We start from the raw sequence: 22,382 nt of genomic DNA on the forward strand, positions 1-22,382 counted from the left end.
TTATAGTAGTGTTGTGAAATACTCATATTTTTGCATAATTTAACAGAAGGCGAAATGGCCGAGTCTTATCCTAAAAACTAAACCAAGTTACATACAAAACAACAATAAACTGGTCAAAAATTAAGTCTAATGCAGTCTGTTTCTTCACCAGTTTACGCAATGACTAGAACAGTAAACATTACAATAGAAAAAATAAATTATGAATAAGTTAGATTCTGACCCGACTTATTTGTGCTGCGAAGCGAAATCGGCCCGCCGATTTTTAGAAAAGTGTTTCACGGTCAGCCGCCAGAAAGCTATTCGGAAGTCCGGGCTGTAAAACGCGTAGATGAAGGGGTTGATGGCAGAATTGATCCACCCCAGCCACGTGAAGTACTGCATGATCAGCACGTTGACCTCGTTATTCTTGATGAACGGCGTGAGAAGGTAGAATATGAAAAACGGAAGCCAGCAGGCTATGAAGCCTCCCATCACTATGCTGAGGGTCTGCGCGGTTTTCGTCTCCCTCCTGAAGGAAGACACTCTGGAAGCGGGCTCGAAGTTCAGCATGGACGCGTCCAAGTTGAGCGACTCGGGCCTTGTTCTCAGCGGGAGAGACGCCCTGTATAAGCTGGCCGTTCTGGATGGGGTGAGGGGTTCGTGGGTGTGGTTGTGGTTGAAGGAGTAGTTCATGTTGGAGCGGAGGGACCGCGACTGGGTCACGGCTGGTTTTTTCGGCTGGTCGTTGTGGTTGTTGTGGTTCAGCGCTTCAGGAGAGTGGTTGCTGAAAAGAAAATGGTCGATCTGATTATAACTACTCAAGATGCGGGTGTTTTATGAAAATGCTGTATTTTTGCAATACATAAACTGGAAATGATTATAATTTAAGGACGGAAAGAAAAAAATAATTCGATAATGTAAAAGTGCATCAATATTATTTTGAAAACTGCTTCCAAATCTATTTATTATTTACTTATGTAGTGCAGTGTCGTAGCTAGAGAAAGGCCGCGGGGGCCGCTGCCAGTGGCGCAAAGCTCAAGGGGGCGTACTCGCTTTTAAAATTATTGTATTGTTTCTCTTCCTAAAATTAGCTCAGTATATCACTGTTTTTAGGTCCGAATTCTTGACACATGCACCGATTGACGTGAAATTTTAACAGGAAGTAGAAAATTTGAATTTACAATGAAGGCACCCATTTTAATCACAAAAAGCAATAGAAGGATGAATTCTAAGCAAAAATGCTCTATAACGTTTTTTCCAAAAATGAATATTTTCCGAGTTATTTGCGATTGAAAATGTTTATATACAGCATATACAGCAAAAATAAAGCTTTTGAAATAACGAATCGATTCATTTTTGTTGATTACCGTAGATGTAATAATAACCGAGTTATCACTCTCTAAAGATGATTGTTTATTTTTCGGAAATTTAAATCGATTATTTTACCGTAAAATAATGACGAAATAACTAATTTTTCGAAGAAAATGAATATAACCTTTTTTAAAATGCTTGGAAAGACCTTTAAAATGCTTTTTGAAAAAAATTGGTAGCTCAAAAACTCGCGGAGTTATGATGAAAATAAAATGGTCATCTCATATTTTCGGAGAAAAAATCAACAATAAAATCTATGGCTGAACCATAAAAATAGAAACTAAACGTAATCCATGTACAGTGGACTTTATTTAAGTACTAATAATAGGCTCTGCAAGTTTGAAATAACTGAAAAACCAAAACAAGATATGTGAAAAATGCAAGAGTTCAAAATGAAAGGTCTTTTTCTATAATATTTTTGCTCTCTTTCAATTTTTCTGTAGAGCAAAAATTAACCGAGATATTACGTTTTTTAGTTTGCATTTGCCTGTAAGGACCACCTTCTTTGAACCCTTAGAACCTAAAAATCTCGAAAAAGAAGAGTTCAAGACCCTTCACCTATAAAGGTTGATTTGTAGTTCTTGCAATTCCCTGCAAATTGCTTTTTGGAGCGATGAAGTATATTAAATATTAAAAAAGTTATCGTGAAAAAACGAATTGTATTATTCAGTGAAAATTGTCGGATCGTGTGTACACGATCCGAAAATTCTCTCCAGCCAATCAAAATATTCAACCAGCCTGCACCCGAAGAACTTTTAAAAATGATATTTTGCAATTGCAAAAAAGGATGCGTGCGACTTGCAGTTGCCGCAAAGTTGGACTCTATTGTAATGCGACATGCGGAAGATGTTCTGGGGACAATTGCCAAAATTGTCCTCCAATAACGGACCAAACAGAGGAAGTCGACAGTGCTCTTTAAATGATATGTAAATTTTTGATAATAAAGTATAATTGTATAATACACAAATAATTTTATTTTTCCTTTCACTAATTACATAATTTAAGTTTCGAGTTTTAAGTAATCTCGTTGAATTTAGTAATGTATCGTTGAGTGTTTTGAAGCAGGTAAAAGTTCTTCAATTCTTCATTAAGGCTTATTTTTATGGGTTGAAATGTTGCAATGAATCATCAGTACCTAATATTATAAACAGTGATGAGTCTTTCATTCATCGTCTTCATTCATTCGTCTTCATAAATGCTATGAAGATGTGAAAAAAATTGTTTGCTTTATTTTCTGCAATAAGGGTGGTTTTTAAAGGTTGACACGTTGCAATAAATCATGTATTATTTCATAAACAGTAAAAAATATTCAATTCTTTATTATTGCTCCGTCAAAACATTTCAGACGAGAAAACTAATTTTTGTTTTTTTCCTCATAAAGCGTGGATTTTAAGGATTGAAATGTTGCTACAAATCAAAAATTATTATTCAAAACACAAGAGAATGCTTATTCTATTGACATAACACTTAAATCTATGGTTTTGACGTTTTTTGCAAGAAGGGGTAGTTTTCACCCCCTAAAAACAATAAGCACACATATGGAAGTTTGCGCAAATTGTTTGATAGTGTATAGGGCCTATTAATTTATAAAAATTTGACTTAACCCAATTTTAAGAATTGACCATCCAAAGATAGACGCTTGCGCATGCGTATTTGTCATGGTATTAATCTTAGTCCTAAGAAAGCAGTTAAACTAAGTCCCACGACCTCCTTAGGCCCAAGATTAGGTTAGGATTTTTATAAGCGTGCAAATTGAAATCGATAGCTTTCATTTCTTAGGGTAGAGGTTAAGGCTAAGTTAGGACTAAAACCTTATTATAAACTCAGCATCAGTTGTTGAAGTTCGGGACAACAATGTGTAAAAAGCGAGAAAACTGATAGGTTCTTACTTAATAATTTAACCTTGTAACTTTAAAATAATCGAGATAAGAATATTGTGGACTTGATTAGAAATTGGTATACTTATATGTATTTTTTATAGATATAGAGCCTTAGACACGTAGTGTGGTGTAAAAATACTAAAAAATATGAATTATTATTAAACACCAGCCATACTATGTGTCTTGAGGTAGTTAAGTAGCTTAATAAAATCGTTATTTACCATGCATTTATATGTCGAAAGTACCTGGAACATCTCAGGTTGGGCTCGTCGCATTCTGAGGACACTCTGTCCATGTCGGATTCTTCTTTGGGATTTAAGATTAGTTTTGTACTTTTCTGAAATGAAACGGTCATTCAATCAAAAGACTACGTCTCAAATACAATATATATTTCACAGATGTTATGACGTCACTACATGGACGCCATAATGTTGGAATGCAAAATAGAACAGCAATGTTACTTTTATGGTTTGAGTTTAATTTGAAATAAGACATATTTAATATACAGAGTGGCCAAATGAAAAGGAACCAGAGCTATTTTCAGGAACTGCGTCAAGGTTATAGAAAAACGCTCAGACCCGTCGATTTTAGATTAAGGGGGGCATTCTTTGCTGATATTTTTGACTCCGCCACTATCACCCCCAAGCAAGGGTAATCATCACCCCAAAATATTTAAATGGCATTGGGGATTGAACAATATTTCGTTTGAAAGCTTTTATAATTCTCTTTCTTTAAAATTTTATAATTCCGCCCAATACATATTAAGAATTTTGAAACTTATGTACAAACAATTAGTAACGGTAAAAATGTCAGTCATTCGAGTTAAGTACGCCAATGGTATAAATTTAGTGTTTCTTGCGTTACATTGATTTTTGGCGATTTGTTATCACTTTCGTAAAAAAAACACAATTGTAAAAAACAAATGAATGCTATACACACACAATAAACGTAAAATTAGTAGATTCCAAATTATTTTCTAGTATTATTTGGAAGCGTTGGTTGGTAGTTTATTTAATTGTGATTTTGAAAATTAAACACTATGGTTTATTCCATTGCGGAAAGGGTAGATATCGTTTCGCTTTACTTTATGAACAATAAATGTGCGAATAGAACAGCTCAGCTATTTAATGAACAACATCGAGATCGACATGTCAGGAGGAAGTATGTTCTAGAGTTAGTAAAAAAATTTCAAGACAGGGAACATAGCCAATAAAAAACGAGAAATTGAAAAACCTATAGATTGATCCCAGGCAGCTGGCATCTGTGTCTGGGATCAATCGAACTAGCATTCAAACCATTTTGAAGAAGAATAAATTCCATCCATAGAAAATACATTTAGTCCAGGAATTTCATGCCGTTTGCAATTTTGCGAAATAATGAGTGAGCGAGCAGGGACCGATCCACAGTTCGTTTTTAACATCTGTTTTTCTGATGAATGCAGTTTTTTCTTGAACGGGACGGTAAATCGTCACAATCGCCGCTATTGGTCCGATTCAAACCCAAGAGTTTTCCACGAGGTGCATACACAACAACCGGAAAAATTAAATGTATGTTATTTATTATTTTATAATCTTTATTCATAGAACCCATACAGGACATGATGCGTCAATACAACTAGTGTAAAGGAAACTACAGAAATACAGAGTTACAATATTTGACAAAATTGTTACATCTAAATTATCTTAATCTAAATATAAAATTACACAAATGGATATATCACACATACGTTAAAATAATTTTGTTAGGCATATCTATGTGAAACACAGGAATAAAATTCTTGTACGGAGTAAAAAGTATGAGCACACAAAAACTTACGCAGCTCGTATTTGAATTTCGATAAAATACAAATATTTCTAATATTTACAGGTAGAGAGTTATAAATATTGGCACACAAAAAAAGCGGACCCCTCCTGAAGGTACTTAAATTATAGTTTTGAATGATGATATGACTTGCATTTCTTGTACCGTAAACATGCAAACTATTTCGCAGAGGAAACTTGTCGGGGTTTAGCTTCACAAAAATAGCGGACTCGCAAACAAGTATTGAATAAAGAGTGAGTATCTTTTTATCTTTAAATATTGCTTTGCAAGAATCTAACGGGTTTAAGGAGAAAATCAATCTGATAATTCTCTTCTGTAGGATAAATATTCGATGTGCATGCGTAGAGCACCCCCAGTATATAATTAAATATTTAATGTGCGAGAATGCTAAAGCATAATAAACATTTAGCAGATATTGACTGCTCACAATGTATTTCAGGTTCCTTATTGCAAAATAAGCTGACTTCAGTTTACTGGCAATGGAGTCCACATGTACCGACCATGAGAGATTCTCATCTACATGCAAGCCCAAAAATTTGGTATTAGTGACATTCTCCAGCACTATGTTGTTCAGAGTTAAATTAATTTTTTGCTTGCATTTTCGTAAATGAAAAACTATATATTTAGTTTTAGTTGCATTAATTATAAGCCTGTTTCGTTCGCACCAGGTGTAAAATTGTTGGAGAACTATATTTGCCTGAATTTGTAAATCACTAAAATGATTGCCTACTAAACTAATGGTGGTATCATCGGCAAACATCACCAGTGTTATGTTATCGGTCATATGTTGTTTCAGATCATTCACGAAAAGCAAAAACAGCAGTGGAGCAATCACACTTCCCTGCGGAACTCCAATACTCAATTTATGTTGCTGTGACTGCGTACCAGTCAGCTTAACGCTGATTGACCTGTCAGATAGGAATGAACTAATCCATTTATCTAGCGGCTGCTTAATCCCTAAACTATTTAATTTTTGTCTTAAAAAACCTTCCCCAACGCAATCAAAAGCCCTTGTTAGATCAAAAAAGAGCGAAACCACAATTTTACCCTCATCAAGTTGTTTGTAAACATCAGAAAGGAGTGAATATACTGCAGTATTAGTTGAATGGTTTGGACGAAAACCATGCTGGCTAACTGATAATAAATTACAACTGTTTACAAATTTCAAAATTCTGCCATTAATAATTTTTTCAAATATTTTATGGGCTGGACTTTCCGGTGATCGACTGGTGGGTCCTTTTTTTCTACCTGGTAATTTGATTTGCCAAATGTATTTGCAATTACTGGAAGACGCTATTGACCCTGCCTTGACTGATATTATTGAAAATGTTCCAGAGTACGATGAAGATCATTTGATTTTTCAGCAAGACGGTGCTCCTCCGCATTATGCGTTAATTGTCCGTCAGTATTTGGAACAACGTTTTCTAGAGAAGAGGCAACATTGAGTGGCCTCCACGATCACCGGATTTATCGTCCCTTGATTTATTTTTATGGGAATACCTAAAAAGTAAAATCTATAAAACACAGCCAGCGTCGCTGGAAGATTTGCGTCAAAGAATCGTCGACGAATGCCATCGAATCACTCCGGAAATGCTTCGGAATGTGCGCGAACGTTTCGAACAAAATATTATTCTTGTATAGAAGAGGACGGTCATCAGTTTGAACATTTAATCAACTAGGTAAGTAGTAAGTAAGCAACTAAACATAATTTAAATTTTTTTCAAAGTATTGGGCGGAATTATAAAATTTAAAGTGTGTTGTAAAGAGAATTGTAAGAGTTTTCAAAAGAAATATTACTCAACTCCCAATGCCATTTAAATATTTTGGAGTGATGCTTGGGGATGAAAGTGGCGGAGTCAAAAATACCAGCAAAGAATGTCCCCCTTTAATCTACCTGTAAAATCGACGGGTCTGAGTGTTTTTCGACAATCTTGACGCAGTTCCTGAAAATGGCTCTGTTTCGTTTTCATTTGGCCACCCTGTATATGCAACCGTTAAAGGGTAAAGAGTTTTAATATTCATATGCATGAAGCGTATGTCACAATAAACAGTTGATGACGTTGACTTGCTTTTGTTTCATCACGTGTTAGCCAGGATCCACATGCATGCGTGATAACTGATCCGTTGTAACCACGTGACTATCACATCCAATTGAAGTCAAAACGGATTGGATTTTGAAATTTATCGAGGGTACCAACCAATAAAAGCAAAACCAAAGCGATCAGATACTTACTCGAGGGTGCGCTGTGTCAATGTGCGCTAGCTGGTCATGTCTCTGCGCCACAACGCAAGATATCTTGACGTACACGTAGAGCATCACTGCCATGGGTATGAAAAAGGATCCCATAGCGGAGAAGATGACGTAGCCCGTGTTCCTGTTGTACCTGCAGGTATCGCCCGTGTGACGTCCATGCTCGTACCTAAAAAAAAATGACAATCAATGCAATGGTGCAAGTTACTTAAAAAACGAAGTTGACAATTTTTTAAAGTTTCAACAATATTCATTTTAATTTGATGAATTCCAAGGAACTAGGTATATCCAATTTTTATCTGCGGGAGAACACAGGTAATAAAAAATTTACTACGTGACATATACCCCTGTTCCTCTGGAATTCGCCCGCAGTTAAATTTCTGAACGCCGCGCCGGCAGCTCGTAGCAAACGTAGTAGTAATAAGCCTTTGAGAAACTTTACAAGATTCGCTTCAAATTTCAGTATATAAGTAATAAAGCTAGTTTTAACTTTGTAAAGTTTCTCAAGAACTTCGGAAGAAGAATCAACTCGATTTTATATTTATTTAACTCCACCCTAATTTAATATCTACTAAACTTGGCAGGTATACATTAATTTGATATTGAGGTAAATAAACCTACCAAGAACAGCGTAATTTTATGTTCAAATAACACAATAATTTAATACCTAATGAGATTGGTAGATACATATTTAAATTTCAGTTCGCAGTAGTTTGTATCGTTATTGTTACCTCTGGCACATATTTATTAGAGGAACGGGTGGTAGTATATAATTCCACTTGTTTTTTTTTGTCAAAGTGATACCTACCCACTGTGTTTTTCGACTTTAATGGAATTGTGCATTTTGAATTCTTGCCTCAAGGCGAAACAGTGAGCGGCGTTTTACAACGCTTACGTGAAAATTTACGAAGTTTTATTTTCTATACTTATGTTATGTTTGTTCCTTTTTCCAACATTAATTAATGTAATCATTGTTTTAATAAAATTTATAAGTGGAATTATCTGTGGCATATACTTTTTAGTGTCAGTTTTTGAAACTAGAACATCCTGAAACATATACAGGCCATTCATTCCGAAGAACATAGGCAACGTTACTGGCTAATACAGGAGTTGATGTATTAGCAATCAAGAGACATTGTGGGTGGAAATCAGTCACAATTGCAGAAAGTTATGTTGCTGACAGTTTAAGTAACAAAAATGGAATAGCTAACAGGATTCTTTACAATGACACTTCAACTCCAGGTTTTTGTAGTACGTCATCATGCTGTTTTAATGGATCAGACAGATAATATTGAGCTTCCGGTGACTGAAATCAATGGATTTAATGGATCAGTCAGATAATATTGATTTTCCGGTGACTGAAATGGAGCGGTCAAATCATTTTGAGAAAAATGTGACAATTAGTAAACGCGAGGGGAATAATTATCCAGATTTTATAAATGTTACCAAATGTAATAACTGTACAATTACTATAAATATTCATTCATAATAATTAATAAAATAAACTAGAAATCGCTTTTTTCCCTAGGGAGGTAAGTTACCTCAATTACCTCCCGTTGTCCACAGCAACTTCCATTTCTACGTCAAAATTAACTTACCTCCTTAAAAACAATGTACCTATTAATACTCTATTTACTATACTGGGAGTAGATAAGTTTTTTAAAATTTGTAACAATAATGTGACAGCAAAAGCTACTAGGTATATAAAATATTCGTAGAAAATCAAAAGTTATTACACAATTCTGTGCATCTTTAGCAAAAAAGGAAATTAATATATTTCCCAAGTCTACAGAATTGTAGTGTATAAGAATACAAGTTTTTAAATAATTCTTTCCATTGGGTAACTTTCGAAAATATTTTTTACCAGGTCCCAATAATGGCTTTTGGGAACTAAAAATAGACCCTAAAATAATTATGGAATCACCTTACCGTGTTATTCGCATTTATCACAACTAATGATCGTAAAAATCGTATTAGTTAGTAAATAAAAGTATAATCATGAGCGTAAATTCCAATTTGATATCAGGAACTGCTTTTTTATGGTCAATAAATTTATCTTTATGTCTTTATCGAGCCACCTTTGGTTTCAGTCTAAACTTGACATACCACAGAACCATTACGTAAGAGTTTTTTTTAATAACTTTAACTTGTTTCGTATTTTTTAACAGCGGAGACTAGTAAGACCTGGCGCATTCGCCATTATATACAATTTTGCACATTTCCTATAAAAGTTGACATTATATTACCACCCGATTTGTCATTTCAACCTGAGCCTAGTCGAACTCGTTGATTAAATGGATTTCGATGGAATTGGACTACGACCTTTGGTCCATCAGGTGAAATTGATAGAGGGCAGGGGCGACAGCGGCTTCAAAACTGCCAGTTCATCAGTTTACAATTGACGTTGGGGTTGACGCTAATATCGACGTTAAATACGCATTCGACCCCTACCCTTATGACTTCGAGGGGTTGATTAATGGTGGCAGTTTTATAATGTGCAGCAAATAATAGAGGGTGCACAGAAAAAAATGCTTTGTAAAAAATTAGGTAGGTATTAGGTACATTACAATGGTCCTCCATTTCGTGTATTTTCGTATGATTCCACAAAAAATATCACTTTCATTGCAGTAAAAAAGTATAAAGTGGTACTCAATTGTAAAAACATTGACTACTATCGAAATAAATGAAATAGACCCCTGAGTTTGGAAACCAATATTAAGAAAACGTTGAAATTTGGACCATATATACCCTCACTATTATTCTATTGTGTGTTAAAATTTCAGTTAGTTTCGTTATCCCATTTTTTAGTTATTAATGAAAATGTTGAAAAAATCACGGTTTTCTGCCTAAAAAATTGATACCTGTCACTTTAACTCGTCGTAATTTTTTTGTTAATTGATAAAAAAGTTCCAAGTTTTTACTGACGATAGGTCGAACTATTGTCTTTAGTACTGTGGAGGTAATTTGTCTCAAAAGCTCTTCTTTTTTTATTTTTAAGCAAAACAGAAGGGAGTGCTATCTCCGTAAATATTGCGTTCTTTAAAGAAATAAAAAACTGAGTCAAGTAATAAATAATTGTAAATAACAATCTGAAAAAAATTGTTAAACTAATATAGTTATAAAGGCCAAACGTAATTGACCATTCCGATACTGTTTTTAAGAATATTATATTTATAACTGTATTATTTTAACACATTTTTTCAGATTGTTATTTACAGTTATTTACTACCTATGTTTGTTTTTTTTTTAAGGAATGCAATATTTACTGAGATAGCACTCCCTTCTGTTTTGCTTAAAAAGAAAAAAAAGAAGAGCTTTTGAGACAAATGACCTTCACAGTACTAAAGACAATAGTTCGAATTACCGTCATTAAAAATTTGGAATTTTTTTATCAATTAAGAAAAAAATTAGGACGAGTTAAAGTGAGAGGTATCAATTTTGTAAGGCAGAAAACCCTGATTTTTTCAACATCAATAATAACTAAAAAATGGGTTGACGAATCTAACTGAAATTTTAACACACAATAGAGTTTGTGTTGTGTTATAAACACGAATATTTGCCTGTTTTTTTGCTATAAATATACAGGGCGTTCTGAGCGCTCTTACCACTACATTGTTTCCTTCAGATTTTTTTTAAAGGATCGATACTTTTGGAAAATGATTAGTTATTTTAAAACAGCATTCGATTTGCTTTAAGAAAGGTATCCTTGTTTTAGAGGAAATAATGTTCAAAATAAACATAAACATAAAACACACCACAGAAATGAGACAACCCCCAAATCCAAAGCAAAAAAAAACGCAGACAAACACTCTTTATCCATCGACATTGCCAGTGCCGACGCCAGGGATCGAACCTTGACCAGAATAGGAAGTCTGGCCGAGAAATGTTTGCCACCGCATGCTTGATCGACTACGTTATGGTGGTGATATGCCTAATATCATTCGCTGCTGTCACTATTCTTTGCCACAATTCATTTCTGGTATTAACAGTAAGCCCACTTTTAATATATCCCCATAAATAGAAATCCAGTTAATCGATGTTAATATCATTTTTTATTTATTAGCTACCTTACCATAATCTGTTTAGCTTTATTAGGGAATTACTTCACTTTCACTCTCCACGTGTCGTCTTACGCCCTAGTCTTTGTATCATGGATAGCCTCAGTGTAGTCATTACATATTTTTTATTTCCTCACACAATCAGCGTTAAAAGCAAATGTTTTCCCAAATTTGTCTTCATAAAATTGTGAAAGATAGCTTCGATTGTTCATCCATACTAACTAAACTCAGTTTATCAATCTCGGAGGAAAGAAATTTCTACGAATACGAATGGCAAATTTTATTTCACAAACAAGCAAAAGTAAAAACCATAAGGTCGTTTTCCAACATCAACTTTTTTGTCACCTACAAGAATCATTTCACTCATCCGATAACACGCTGTATATTCGCTGTAACCGATATTAAAATAACTAATTGCCTCATAAAAAAAGGAGTTTAGTTATGCTATCACAACAATATTATTATGAGGAAGAATAATTACTATATTGATGATAGTAAAGAGCCGGTTACTTTATTATTATCGGGACAAATTCCACTAAATTAATTTCATATTGGATATTGCAATTAATATATTTTTTTATGGGCTGTAGTTGTGTATACATATTAAGTACTAAATATGCTTAGTTATAATTATATAAATGTATATTTAGCTCAATTGTTATAGAAATATTTTATTATCTGTCAATTTCGAAAAAAATATTTGCATCAGAAGATGCTGGATTTTTGTAATCCTTCACATATCTCACACCAAAATGTTACACTGGAATTATTGAATTTAAAACAACTGAAAATACTTGGTACCGTCTTTCAAGTCTATGCTTTTAAAAATATTTCTGTTCTCAATACTAAATTAATAATTCTAAATTGTTGATCGTCAAAGGTAACAGTTTCATAGTTTATTTATTGCCATGGCATGTATGATAACATTTATATTATTATCTACGACTTCATCTTTGTAAACTTCAAACGGTGAATCAACGAATTCTTGTTCGTTTTACTTGTATATATTTTATATTTTCCCATATTTTCAGATTATCAGAATAATCTGAAAATATGGGGAAAATCTCTTCCTGTATTTTTGCTATCCATTTTTTGAAAAAAATATATAACTACATCACTTTTATAAATCTATTAAAGTATTTCGTTAATATAGTATACCATGTACAAAATGAACTATTTATCAAAAAACTTAAAAACAAAAGCTCTTCTGGCTTTGACCATATACCACTTTTCATGATAAAAGGAGTATTAGATTTACTAATCTAATCTTTACTATTTTTAATACAATTAACCCCACAAAAAAAAATCCAGTGGGTTGAGGTCCGGTGTTTTCAGTTTGTTTTTTAAGTTTTACTAGAAAATTAAGTTTTTTTTTGAAAAACATAAAAGTGTAGTAATTTGTAGAAAATTGAAAGATGAATCCGAAAATATCATGATAGTTATCGTAAAGCAGTGGCGTACTATTATTTAGAAAAATATGCCACCGATACCCTGTACCTCTGTCACTGGATCATCTAAATTTTAGAAAAAGGCCTCATATTTTGATTGTCAGTGTTGCGAGAAACAACTACTCCGAGGGCAGTTTAACCCACCAGGCACAGGCCGGTTTCGGACCTAGCTGTTGCACTAGGTGTTGCGTACAAAGCCTCATATTTTGGACAATGTTTACATAAATATATGTGCTCAATTACATATTATTGCACTTACTAGTTTTTAAATTATTTTAAAAAATTAAAAAAAAAATTTCAAGTCCAATACCCTGTCCGAAGTGTCCCAGATAAAAATTTTATACGAAAGACTCCCCATAGAATTCACCAAAGAACAGAGGTTTCATTTTTGGTCACAGTTAACACCCTATATTTGTGACATTTATATGAGAGTATGTTTTATATTTTTTATTGACAATATGTATATTTTTTAAAATAATAATATATGTTATCATTATTATTATTATTTTGCTTACCATCCAAACATGGGAGGGCAAGTGATCAATGCCGAACTCATCCACACTACCAGGATCATGGTGAAGGCTAGCCTCTTGGACCTTCTATTTCTTGAGTACCTCAACGGTTGGGTCACAGCTAAATATCTATCTACACTTATGGCACATAAACTCAGTATGGACGCAGTACATAGGAGAATGTCCAGGGACACCCATATGTCGCATAATATCTTTCCCAACCTCCAAGCACCTGGAACAGAATGAATATTCAATTTTTTTCAACATTAACCATTCAGCTAGTAGAAATTTTGATCTAATGACAGAATTAATCGAACACAGAGGAATTTTGAGGACCCAATTATTATTATTACTTATTGAATAAGTTGTCAGATTATAGTGGCTATAGTGGCTAACACGATTAATGTGATATGGAAATAGTTGGTTTTCATATAGAATTTTCTAAAGTTTACCGGGATGCATTAACTTCACTAGAAATTTGTTTGGTGTTAGTATTTGTACCATACGATTTGGTTGAGATCTTCAATAGTATGACTTACATGATTTTCTTTAAGCTTTTTGTTATGGAATCGCAGAAGGACATAAACAAATCTTCAGAATCTGGAATGTATCCTATTTGGATAACGCTCCACATATACCTGAGATGCCTGTACAGAGTTTTGAATACCAACTCATTCAAAACTCAAACAACTTAGAATAAAAGCGATTATTTAAATGTTAAAGGGAAAATGGAAATGACTGTACTGTGGTACTAGCATTTGATTAATAATAACCCAATACCAAGAGACTAGAAACTTTAATAATTCATTAAAACATCAAAATCAGCATAGGTGGTACTTCGTAGGAGCTATTTTAAAATATGTACTATACATTATTTTTAAAAAAGTCTATACATTTTTAGATTTATTAAAAACTATTTTACCTTTCTAAGGTAATTTTTGTATTAAAGCTTTACAGTCGCTCTGATTTCTTTCATTCTGTACATCGTTACTAATTAAATGTAAACAATATGAATATCACTAGATGAAGAATTAGAATTTAGCCGTCAAATTTTTCATTAGACAATCCCGATCACGTTCTTTAAGTTACATTTTGGATCCAAGACAAATCTGAACTACTTGAATACATATCCAATTTACTTACCTATGAGGGTATAGGCCACAGCTGGAGGCATGACGCTGATGCCCACCAACCAATCAGCTACCGCCAGCGACATGACGAAGCAGTTGGTGACGGTCCTCAACCTCCTGGTGGTGAGCACGGCCAGTATCACCAGGGTGTTGCCTATGATCACGATGACGATGACGACGCTTAACAAAACCGCCAAGGCGACGTGCTGGATGTGCTTGCTGTCCTCTGTGGTGGAGTGGTTGATCGAGACTGAGGTGCTTGTGATTGTGTCGTTTGACATTCCGTGTCATTTCTGGAAATAAAGCAGTGATTTAATGAATGCGAAATCAGTATGGATGGATATGTGTTTTCTCTTCTGTATGCAGATTGTACAGGGTGGTTGATTTTCGATAGTTTTATAGGGTACAGCCAAAACGGTGATAGATACAAAAAATCTGATATCGATGTCCCGTCCTCTTTTTTTGAGTTTAATTCGCTGGTACCAAAAGATCTTGGCTAACTTGATTAGTTTTAGATATACAGGTTTTTTTTTTTGAAAAATGGCCCATTTACGTTAACCTCTCTATCTCCGTTGTCATTCAATTTAGAAGAAAAAAGTGTGTACACTATTTGTTCTATTTTTTATTAGGAAGCCAGTGGCGTACTCAGATTTTTTACAAATCGCACAGTTTTTCTGATATTACATAAACATAGGTTTTTTTAAATAGAACACCCTGTATTTGGCCATCCCGTTGAATAGCATTTTTTTTACCTTTTCAGCCATATATAATAATAGATACTTTTTATTTGCCTAAATGAAGATAAATGTAAAAAATATATAGAAATGTATAGAAAAATAGAACAAATAATGTGCACACTTTTTTCTTCTAAATTGAATGACAACGAAGATAGAGAGGTTAATGTAAATGGGCCATTTTTCAAAAAAAGCCAGTATATCTAAAACTAATCAAGTTAGCCAAGACCTTTTGTACCAGCGAAGTAAACTCAAAAAAAGAGGACGGGACATCGATATCAGATTTTCTGTATCTATCACCGTTTTGGCTGTAACCTATAAAACTATCGAAAATCAACCACCCTGTACAATGTCATCCATGTAACATTCTACACCCGCTAGAATTTTTACCTTTTCGTCTAGGACAAAATGCGACATTAGAGAAGTTCCTAAAAAACAAATGAATGTTGCGTTTTTGAAATATAAACCAATTTTTTTATGGTACACCCTGTATATTTGTAATTTTTGTGAAATCCACACATTTTTCTGATTAAAACAATATACACATGTCATACATTTGCTTTGACAATTTGCACAATACTTTGGTTTATTTACTGATCATTTACAATCAATAAAGTCGATTGCTATGGAACCAGTGTGTGTGTATGCTTTTCCGCTGTTAAATTTACTAAATAATCTTTAAAATTTTTGGGAAAAACTATTATAAATGCTGTTCCATCATTCTGTTCTAGACAAAGCTCATACTTCATTGATGGTATTAACTGTTTTCAACATTTCCTTGGGTGATATAAGTTAGTAGGTTATTCTTTGCTTATTTTATCTTCCAGAGTCTGCAATATCTGCGGCAGCAAGAACTTCATTGGGAGAAAGAGAAAAGAATGTCATTTGTTTGAAAGTATATGTTACATAAAATATAAAAGCCAAAACAATGGTAATATAATGTGACAGTTCTAATGAGGTAACGATAGTTGTACCTGACTAATACAATAATTAACTGATAAAGATTTTAAGACTTTCATAAAACTGTAAATAGACTTGCGGGACCTGACATCGTTAGGCAAAGTATTATAATTTTTTATAGAATTGTAAGAAAATGACCGGTGAAACAGAGCAGTCTTATGCTTTGGAACACAAAAATTACAACGGTTACGTATGGGCAAATGATGCACATCAAAATTCATAATGAGCTTTGAGGTTAAATATTCAGGTTTATGATATAACAATAACTTAAAAGTCAAACAGGACAACTGAATCCGAAATCTAGCACTGAGATTAAACCAGTTCGAATTTTTAAAACTAGGAGAAATATGATCAAAGCAGGCCAATACAGGGCCATCAGCGAATCAAAAATTTTTAATTTAATTTCAGTACTAACATCATTATACATGTAAAGGATTTTCAGCTTGCCAAAAAATTTTTAAGATAGTTGACATGCTTAGCAAATCTAAGAGAATTGTCTAACCATAACCCAAGATTTTTGCAGTTATCAGTTGGAACAATATAATGTCCATTCAATGACATTCCTTTTATTTCCAAAAATTAATCATTGAGTTTTAGATTCATTTAAAGTAAGATTATGAGCCACAGATACCTCGGTTTAGATCAACGTTGATCGGGGCCATATCTGAAGAGATGTAAGAAGGACTAATAGAAAAATATAATTGAATGTCATCAGCATACTGATAAGGCTAACAATAACGGAGATAACTACAAAAATCAGTAGTATAAATGGAAAGGAGGAGAGGCTCTAGAACACTACCTTGAGGAACTTAGAACTAAGCATGTGAAAATGGTGTATTATTTTTAAAGTATTAATAAAACAAAATTCAGTAATTTGTAAGCACTGAACCTGCGCTCTCTGTTGCAAATATTTTTTTTCTTTCCGCAGGAAAACAACATACAAAGTAAATAAGTCTAGTTCAATTCAAACTAACTAGTTATTAAAGTTATGTAGGTTTGTTTTCAGTTCAGTAAGTTCGCTGATAACTGATGAAGTCATATTAATATTAAAATGAACATGCCCCCTTATTTATTTAAGTGCATTTGTACACTAAATAAAAGTATTTGGATCAAATGAGCAGATAGTTTTAAATGGAATTATTTGCCATAAATGTTATTTTATTCTATTCAAATATATATACTTTCCCCAAACTATATGAAATATTTGCTGTAATCTATAATTTTTCTTAGAATTTACATTATATTATTTGTAAATATATATAATTTAATTCAAATCTTTTATAGTTTTGAAATGATATTATCTCGGACTTTAACTACAATATATCTTACAGTTCATCATAAACTGCAAACACATTTGTTTCACAATTACCAGTTCCTTAAAACATATATATTTTTAAAATTTAGTATAAATGTAGGAATTATCCAAGATAAATGTAGCATATTATAATCAAACTTATGTTTTCTTGAAAGAAAATTGTAGCAGGTCACAGAATGGCGTAGGTGGGAAGTAGCACGATAGATGGAGCCACTTACACTCTGTGATACACATCTCCTTGTGAGTAATGACACTAAAGCAGCTGGATCGTTCTAATGACATAACGATGGAGGACCATCAATAAGTCCCAAATCGACCAATGTTTGGTTGGTTAAACTTACTAACGATCCTAGCTGTTGTACTCGTGCGAGTTTTAAACAAAATATTTTTTATTACTGAGAAATATTTATATCCAAATATATTCTTATAAACAAAACTATTCAATTTTGTAGTAAACAAACGATACATTAATATGCAGGGTGAGTCAGTTTTTTGTAGTAGGATTTTAACAGTTGATAGAGAATCATTTTTTAATATCTCCCTATATCTCACAAACGAAGCGTTCTAAGACCTACGTTTATATGAACTTTTCTTATTAAAAAATGAATCTCTATCAACTGTTAAAATCCTACCACAAAAAACTGACTCACCCTGTACTATACAAAACATGCTTCTATAAAATCTATGTAGATCATAAAATTAAGAGTAAAAATGCTGCCTATTTTTAAAGTAAGAAATTATATTTCTGTGTAGAAAAGTATTTAAATAAATAAATAATTTTTTTGAAATATTTTCTTGTGTATACAGCGTGGTAAAAAAGTTCTGCATAAAATTCATATTTTCATTAAACAATTTTTTTTTCGAAAAACGGTGAGACCCGTCGATTTTTATTTGATCCAGGGCACATTGTTATATGGAAAATTTTTTTTTCGATAATCTACTTACGGCAGCGATGACATTTTTTTTTTAAATTACTACGCATATTTTTTTCGTTCGAAATTGATGACAATGGTAATTATCTAAACAACGGTGTGAAAAATTTCGATGTCTTACATAACAATTTTTTTTAGAAAAATGCACCTTAAGTTCTTAAATGCAATAATTTGCTGTTTACGGATCAAATGCCTTAGAAAAAAAATTATTCATCAGAAAGCATTTCAGATAAATAAAGTTGCAACTGGTGTTATGTAATATTTGCGGAATTATTCATCAGATATTGTCAGGATCCTGATTAAACTGCAAAATTTAGAACCAAGTTCAACCGCACAAAATCCAAATAGTATGTAGCAAATTAAGGTCGACTTTTTGTCTTCGAGTTTGCCGATAAATTCCTCAAAAAAAAAAAATCCAAAGAAATATTTACTTGAAAGGAGTAGATTACCTGAAATATTGAAGACTAAAAATCAGTACCGATTTAACATTCTTTGGTGAAATCGTTTAATTCGAAATGGCAAAACTTAGTGAACGCGAAAGAATTGATATTTTGAGGATGATTGGTTTCGGCGATAAGTTACGAACCCATCAAGAAGCTTGCCAATTATTTAATGCAACGTACCCTGACAGACCACCAATTACGCAATCTACGGTTAGTAGGGTACTGGCAAGGTTTGAGGAAACTGGTAGTGTGAAAGATGCTCCTCGTGCGGGTCGTCCTAGAGTAGATGATGAAACTAGATTGAATATCCTGGTGGAGCTCCAGGACAACCCTCATTCTAGTACAAGGTCGATTGCATTGAACAATGATATTTCACATGTAACTGTGGTGAACTTTCTCAAAAAAGAGAAATTTCACCCCTATAAGGGTCACTTGATACATGCATTGACTGAGGACGACCCAGACCGCCGTCTCCACTTTTGTGAAGATTTAATGCATCGATGTAACGGAGACCCCGACTTCCTCAAGAACATAATTTTTTCTGACGAGGCTACTTTTTATCTTAATGGATCGGTGCATCGACATAACTGCCGGTATTGGTCTCAGGAAAACCCGCACTGGGTGCAAGAAGTAGATCATCAGCACCCCCGAAAGGTGAACGTTTGGGCGGGAATAATAGGGCGTCGTATTTTAGGCCCGTATTTTTTCGAGGAAAATTTAACTGCTGCTCGCTATTTGGATTTCCTGCGGTTCGATTTGGTCCCAAGCTTAGCAGAGTTATTCCCGAACAACGAGGATCCTGATATTCCTGAGGAAAGAATTTGGTTTCAGCAGGATGGTGCACCGCCCCATTATGGAGTGCAAGTACGGGAGTACTTGAATAACACGTTTACTGGCCGGTGGATCGGGCGACGCGGAACAATCGAGTGGCCTCCGCGTTCGCCTGATTTAACACCTCTAGACTTTTTTTTGTGGGGCTATTTGAAATCGCGTGTGTACACAAACAGACCAGGTGATTTGGAAGAACTTAAAAACCGTATTCGTTTTGAAATAAATCAAATCGACCCGGGAATGCTTGAACGAAGTGTAGACGGCGTTTACACACGCTTAGGACAATGCCAAATGGTACAGGGTGGGCAATTCGAACAATTTCGCTAGACTTACACAAACATTAGTGTAATTTTACTCGTTTGAAACGTAATTTTGTCAACTTTGTCCTTTTCGGATCCATTAATAGTGTAAGTAGACAATTATCACTTATAAGAACTTAAGGTGCATTTTTCTAAAAAAATTGATATGTAAGACGTCGAAATTTTCACACCGTTGTTTAGATAATTATCACTGTCATCAATTTCGAACGAAAAAAATATGCGGTCATTTAAAAAAAAATTATGTCATCGCTGCCGTAAGTGGATTATCGAAAAAAAATTTTTCCACATAACAAGGTGCCCTGGATCAAATAAAAATCGATGGGTCTCACCGTTTTTCGAAAAGAAAATTGTTTAACGAAAATATGAATTTTATGCAGAACTTTTTTACCACGCTGTATATAGACGTGCAACACCTTGCATCTTAACCTTAAAATCAAATGTTGTACATTTGAAGCAAGAATTTTTGCGTGTAGTAATATTTTATAATATTTACCATTCATTAAATTTAATATTAGTCATCAAATGTGTAGGATATGTATTTTTCGCTTATTAAATTTAAACTAACTGCTTTCCAACTTATAATAATTTAAATGTAAAATTGTAGAAATTTATACATATATATATTTCTAAACAGACGATAAACAATTAAGTAATTTAATTTTAATACTGTAATCATTTTTTGTCATCCTTCTTCTCTTGGTATTTTCCATTGCCAAAGGAAATTTTAGTTTCAGTCTCATCAACAAGCTTCTAAAATTCTTTAAACTAATCCAAAATATTGAAATGCAGTCAGTATGTTTGAGGCTTAGACCAGAAGGAAACTATGTCGATTGGCAAGCTTTTCCTATGGAAAAAATAAACAGATTGTATAATATAAATCAAGAATTATCTTACGATGCAGAAGAATGTCAAACCGTTGCAGAACTTGTAGAAAGCATTCCATTTCTTGAAAGCCATCATCATCATAGTATGATACGGCTCGCCGTTTGACTGTGCCGTTTAAGAAAAAACGTATTACGCTAAGAAGACGTCGGACAAGGGTTGTTTGCGTTAAGCCTGACATTTCACTGTCACATAAAAATAGCAGCCGAAACAACCTTTAATAATTTCCATTTCACTTAGGTACCAAGACAGATAATAAACGTTTTTTATGACGTGCTAATGCAAAAATTTCCATTAAAATAAGCCAATTAAGTAAAATTAACATTCTCAGCGCAACAAAGTAGAGGATGGAGGTTTATTAAAATCTGCGGTTAGAAATAACTTTCATTAAAGTGAGGATAGTTAATTAAAATTTATTTTAGGGGTTTTGTGAAGGGTTTCCTTTTAATTCATTTCGAAATATGTTGTGAAACCTTTCAGGAACGTAATACCGGGAGCTAACATAGCCCTTTGGGTTTCCATTCTACGTATAGACATCAAGGATTATTGGAATTACCGTTTTTAATGAAATATGCAACCAATTATTAAAGTTTATAATTAGTACTATTAATTCTATTAATATGTTAGATGGTTAGTATGTTAATTTATTTTAATAATGCTTACTCCAATAATATTGCTAATTACATATCCCCACGGTAAAATATTCAACGTGTGATAAACATGTGGTCGGAAACGCTTAGATTCCGAGATACAGGGTGTTGAAAATTTAAAAAACTATACTAATAAACAGACAGACTGTATTTAGGTGAAAAATGGTCGTATCGGGAATAAAAAAAGCATTTTGAAGCTCTAAGATTCTAGTTTTTAGATCTTTCGATCGAAATTTTTTTTAGGAGCTACGGTTATCATGCAATTCTAAGAAATAGTGCGGCAAAAAAATTTTACAATTTTTTTCTTTTTTTGAATCCACGGACTTGGAGAAATTTTTTCAGCTACGCCATTGCATGGACCAGATACCTTGTTTATTTAGTTTCAATTTCCTTTTAAATTTCGATACGACCATTTTTCATCGAAATATCGGACTTTTGATGGAAAAGGATCATTTTATCTTTAATCATCGATATCTCTGCAACAAATCGTCGTACAGAGAATTGAACGGCAATTTCAAAAACTGGAATAAATTTTCTATAACATGTCGCAACTTATCAGAATTTTTTTTTTTTCATATTTTACACGAATTAAAAAAAAAAAAATGGGTAATTTATGGTTTTTTTGAAAATTGAATTAAGTTAGAAATATTCACGAAATGACTAATGTTAAGCTTGACTTTTACAGTTCGATATACCCAGAAGAACCCTGTGAAGTTTCAATATCGATCTAGTGAACCGTTTCTTTGTTTCAAACAAACTTTTGAAAAAAATGAAAGGGTCACATTTTTTGAACTTAAACACTCCATAATCATGATTAAAATGGGAAAAAACAGTTTTTTGAGGTTTTCTCACATTTTTACCACGA

At 33.3% G+C, this 22,382-nt stretch overlaps 1 protein-coding gene across 1 annotated transcript in view; it reads right to left on the reverse strand.

The window, feature by feature from the left end:
• LOC108910494 (probable G-protein coupled receptor No18) overlaps positions 1-22,382 on the reverse strand; it is a 92,872-nt gene continuing 70,490 nt past the window's right edge. Inside the window, exons 2-6 of the mRNA XM_018715102.2 lie at positions 14,464-14,743; positions 13,324-13,552; positions 7,285-7,471; positions 3,452-3,567; positions 1-763 (exon numbers count right to left, since the gene is read on the reverse strand). Of these exons, the coding sequence (XP_018570618.1) occupies positions 226-763; positions 3,452-3,567; positions 7,285-7,471; positions 13,324-13,552; positions 14,464-14,731 (1,338 nt within the window). The 5' untranslated portion in view covers positions 14,732-14,743 and the 3' untranslated portion in view covers positions 1-225. The remainder of the gene's footprint in view (positions 764-3,451; positions 3,568-7,284; positions 7,472-13,323; positions 13,553-14,463; positions 14,744-22,382) is intronic.

Source organism: Anoplophora glabripennis, unplaced genomic scaffold (assembly GCF_000390285.2).
Source record: "Anoplophora glabripennis isolate ALB-LARVAE unplaced genomic scaffold, Agla_2.0 scaffold376, whole genome shotgun sequence".
NCBI classification, from domain to species: Eukaryota; Metazoa; Arthropoda; class Insecta; order Coleoptera; family Cerambycidae; genus Anoplophora; species Anoplophora glabripennis.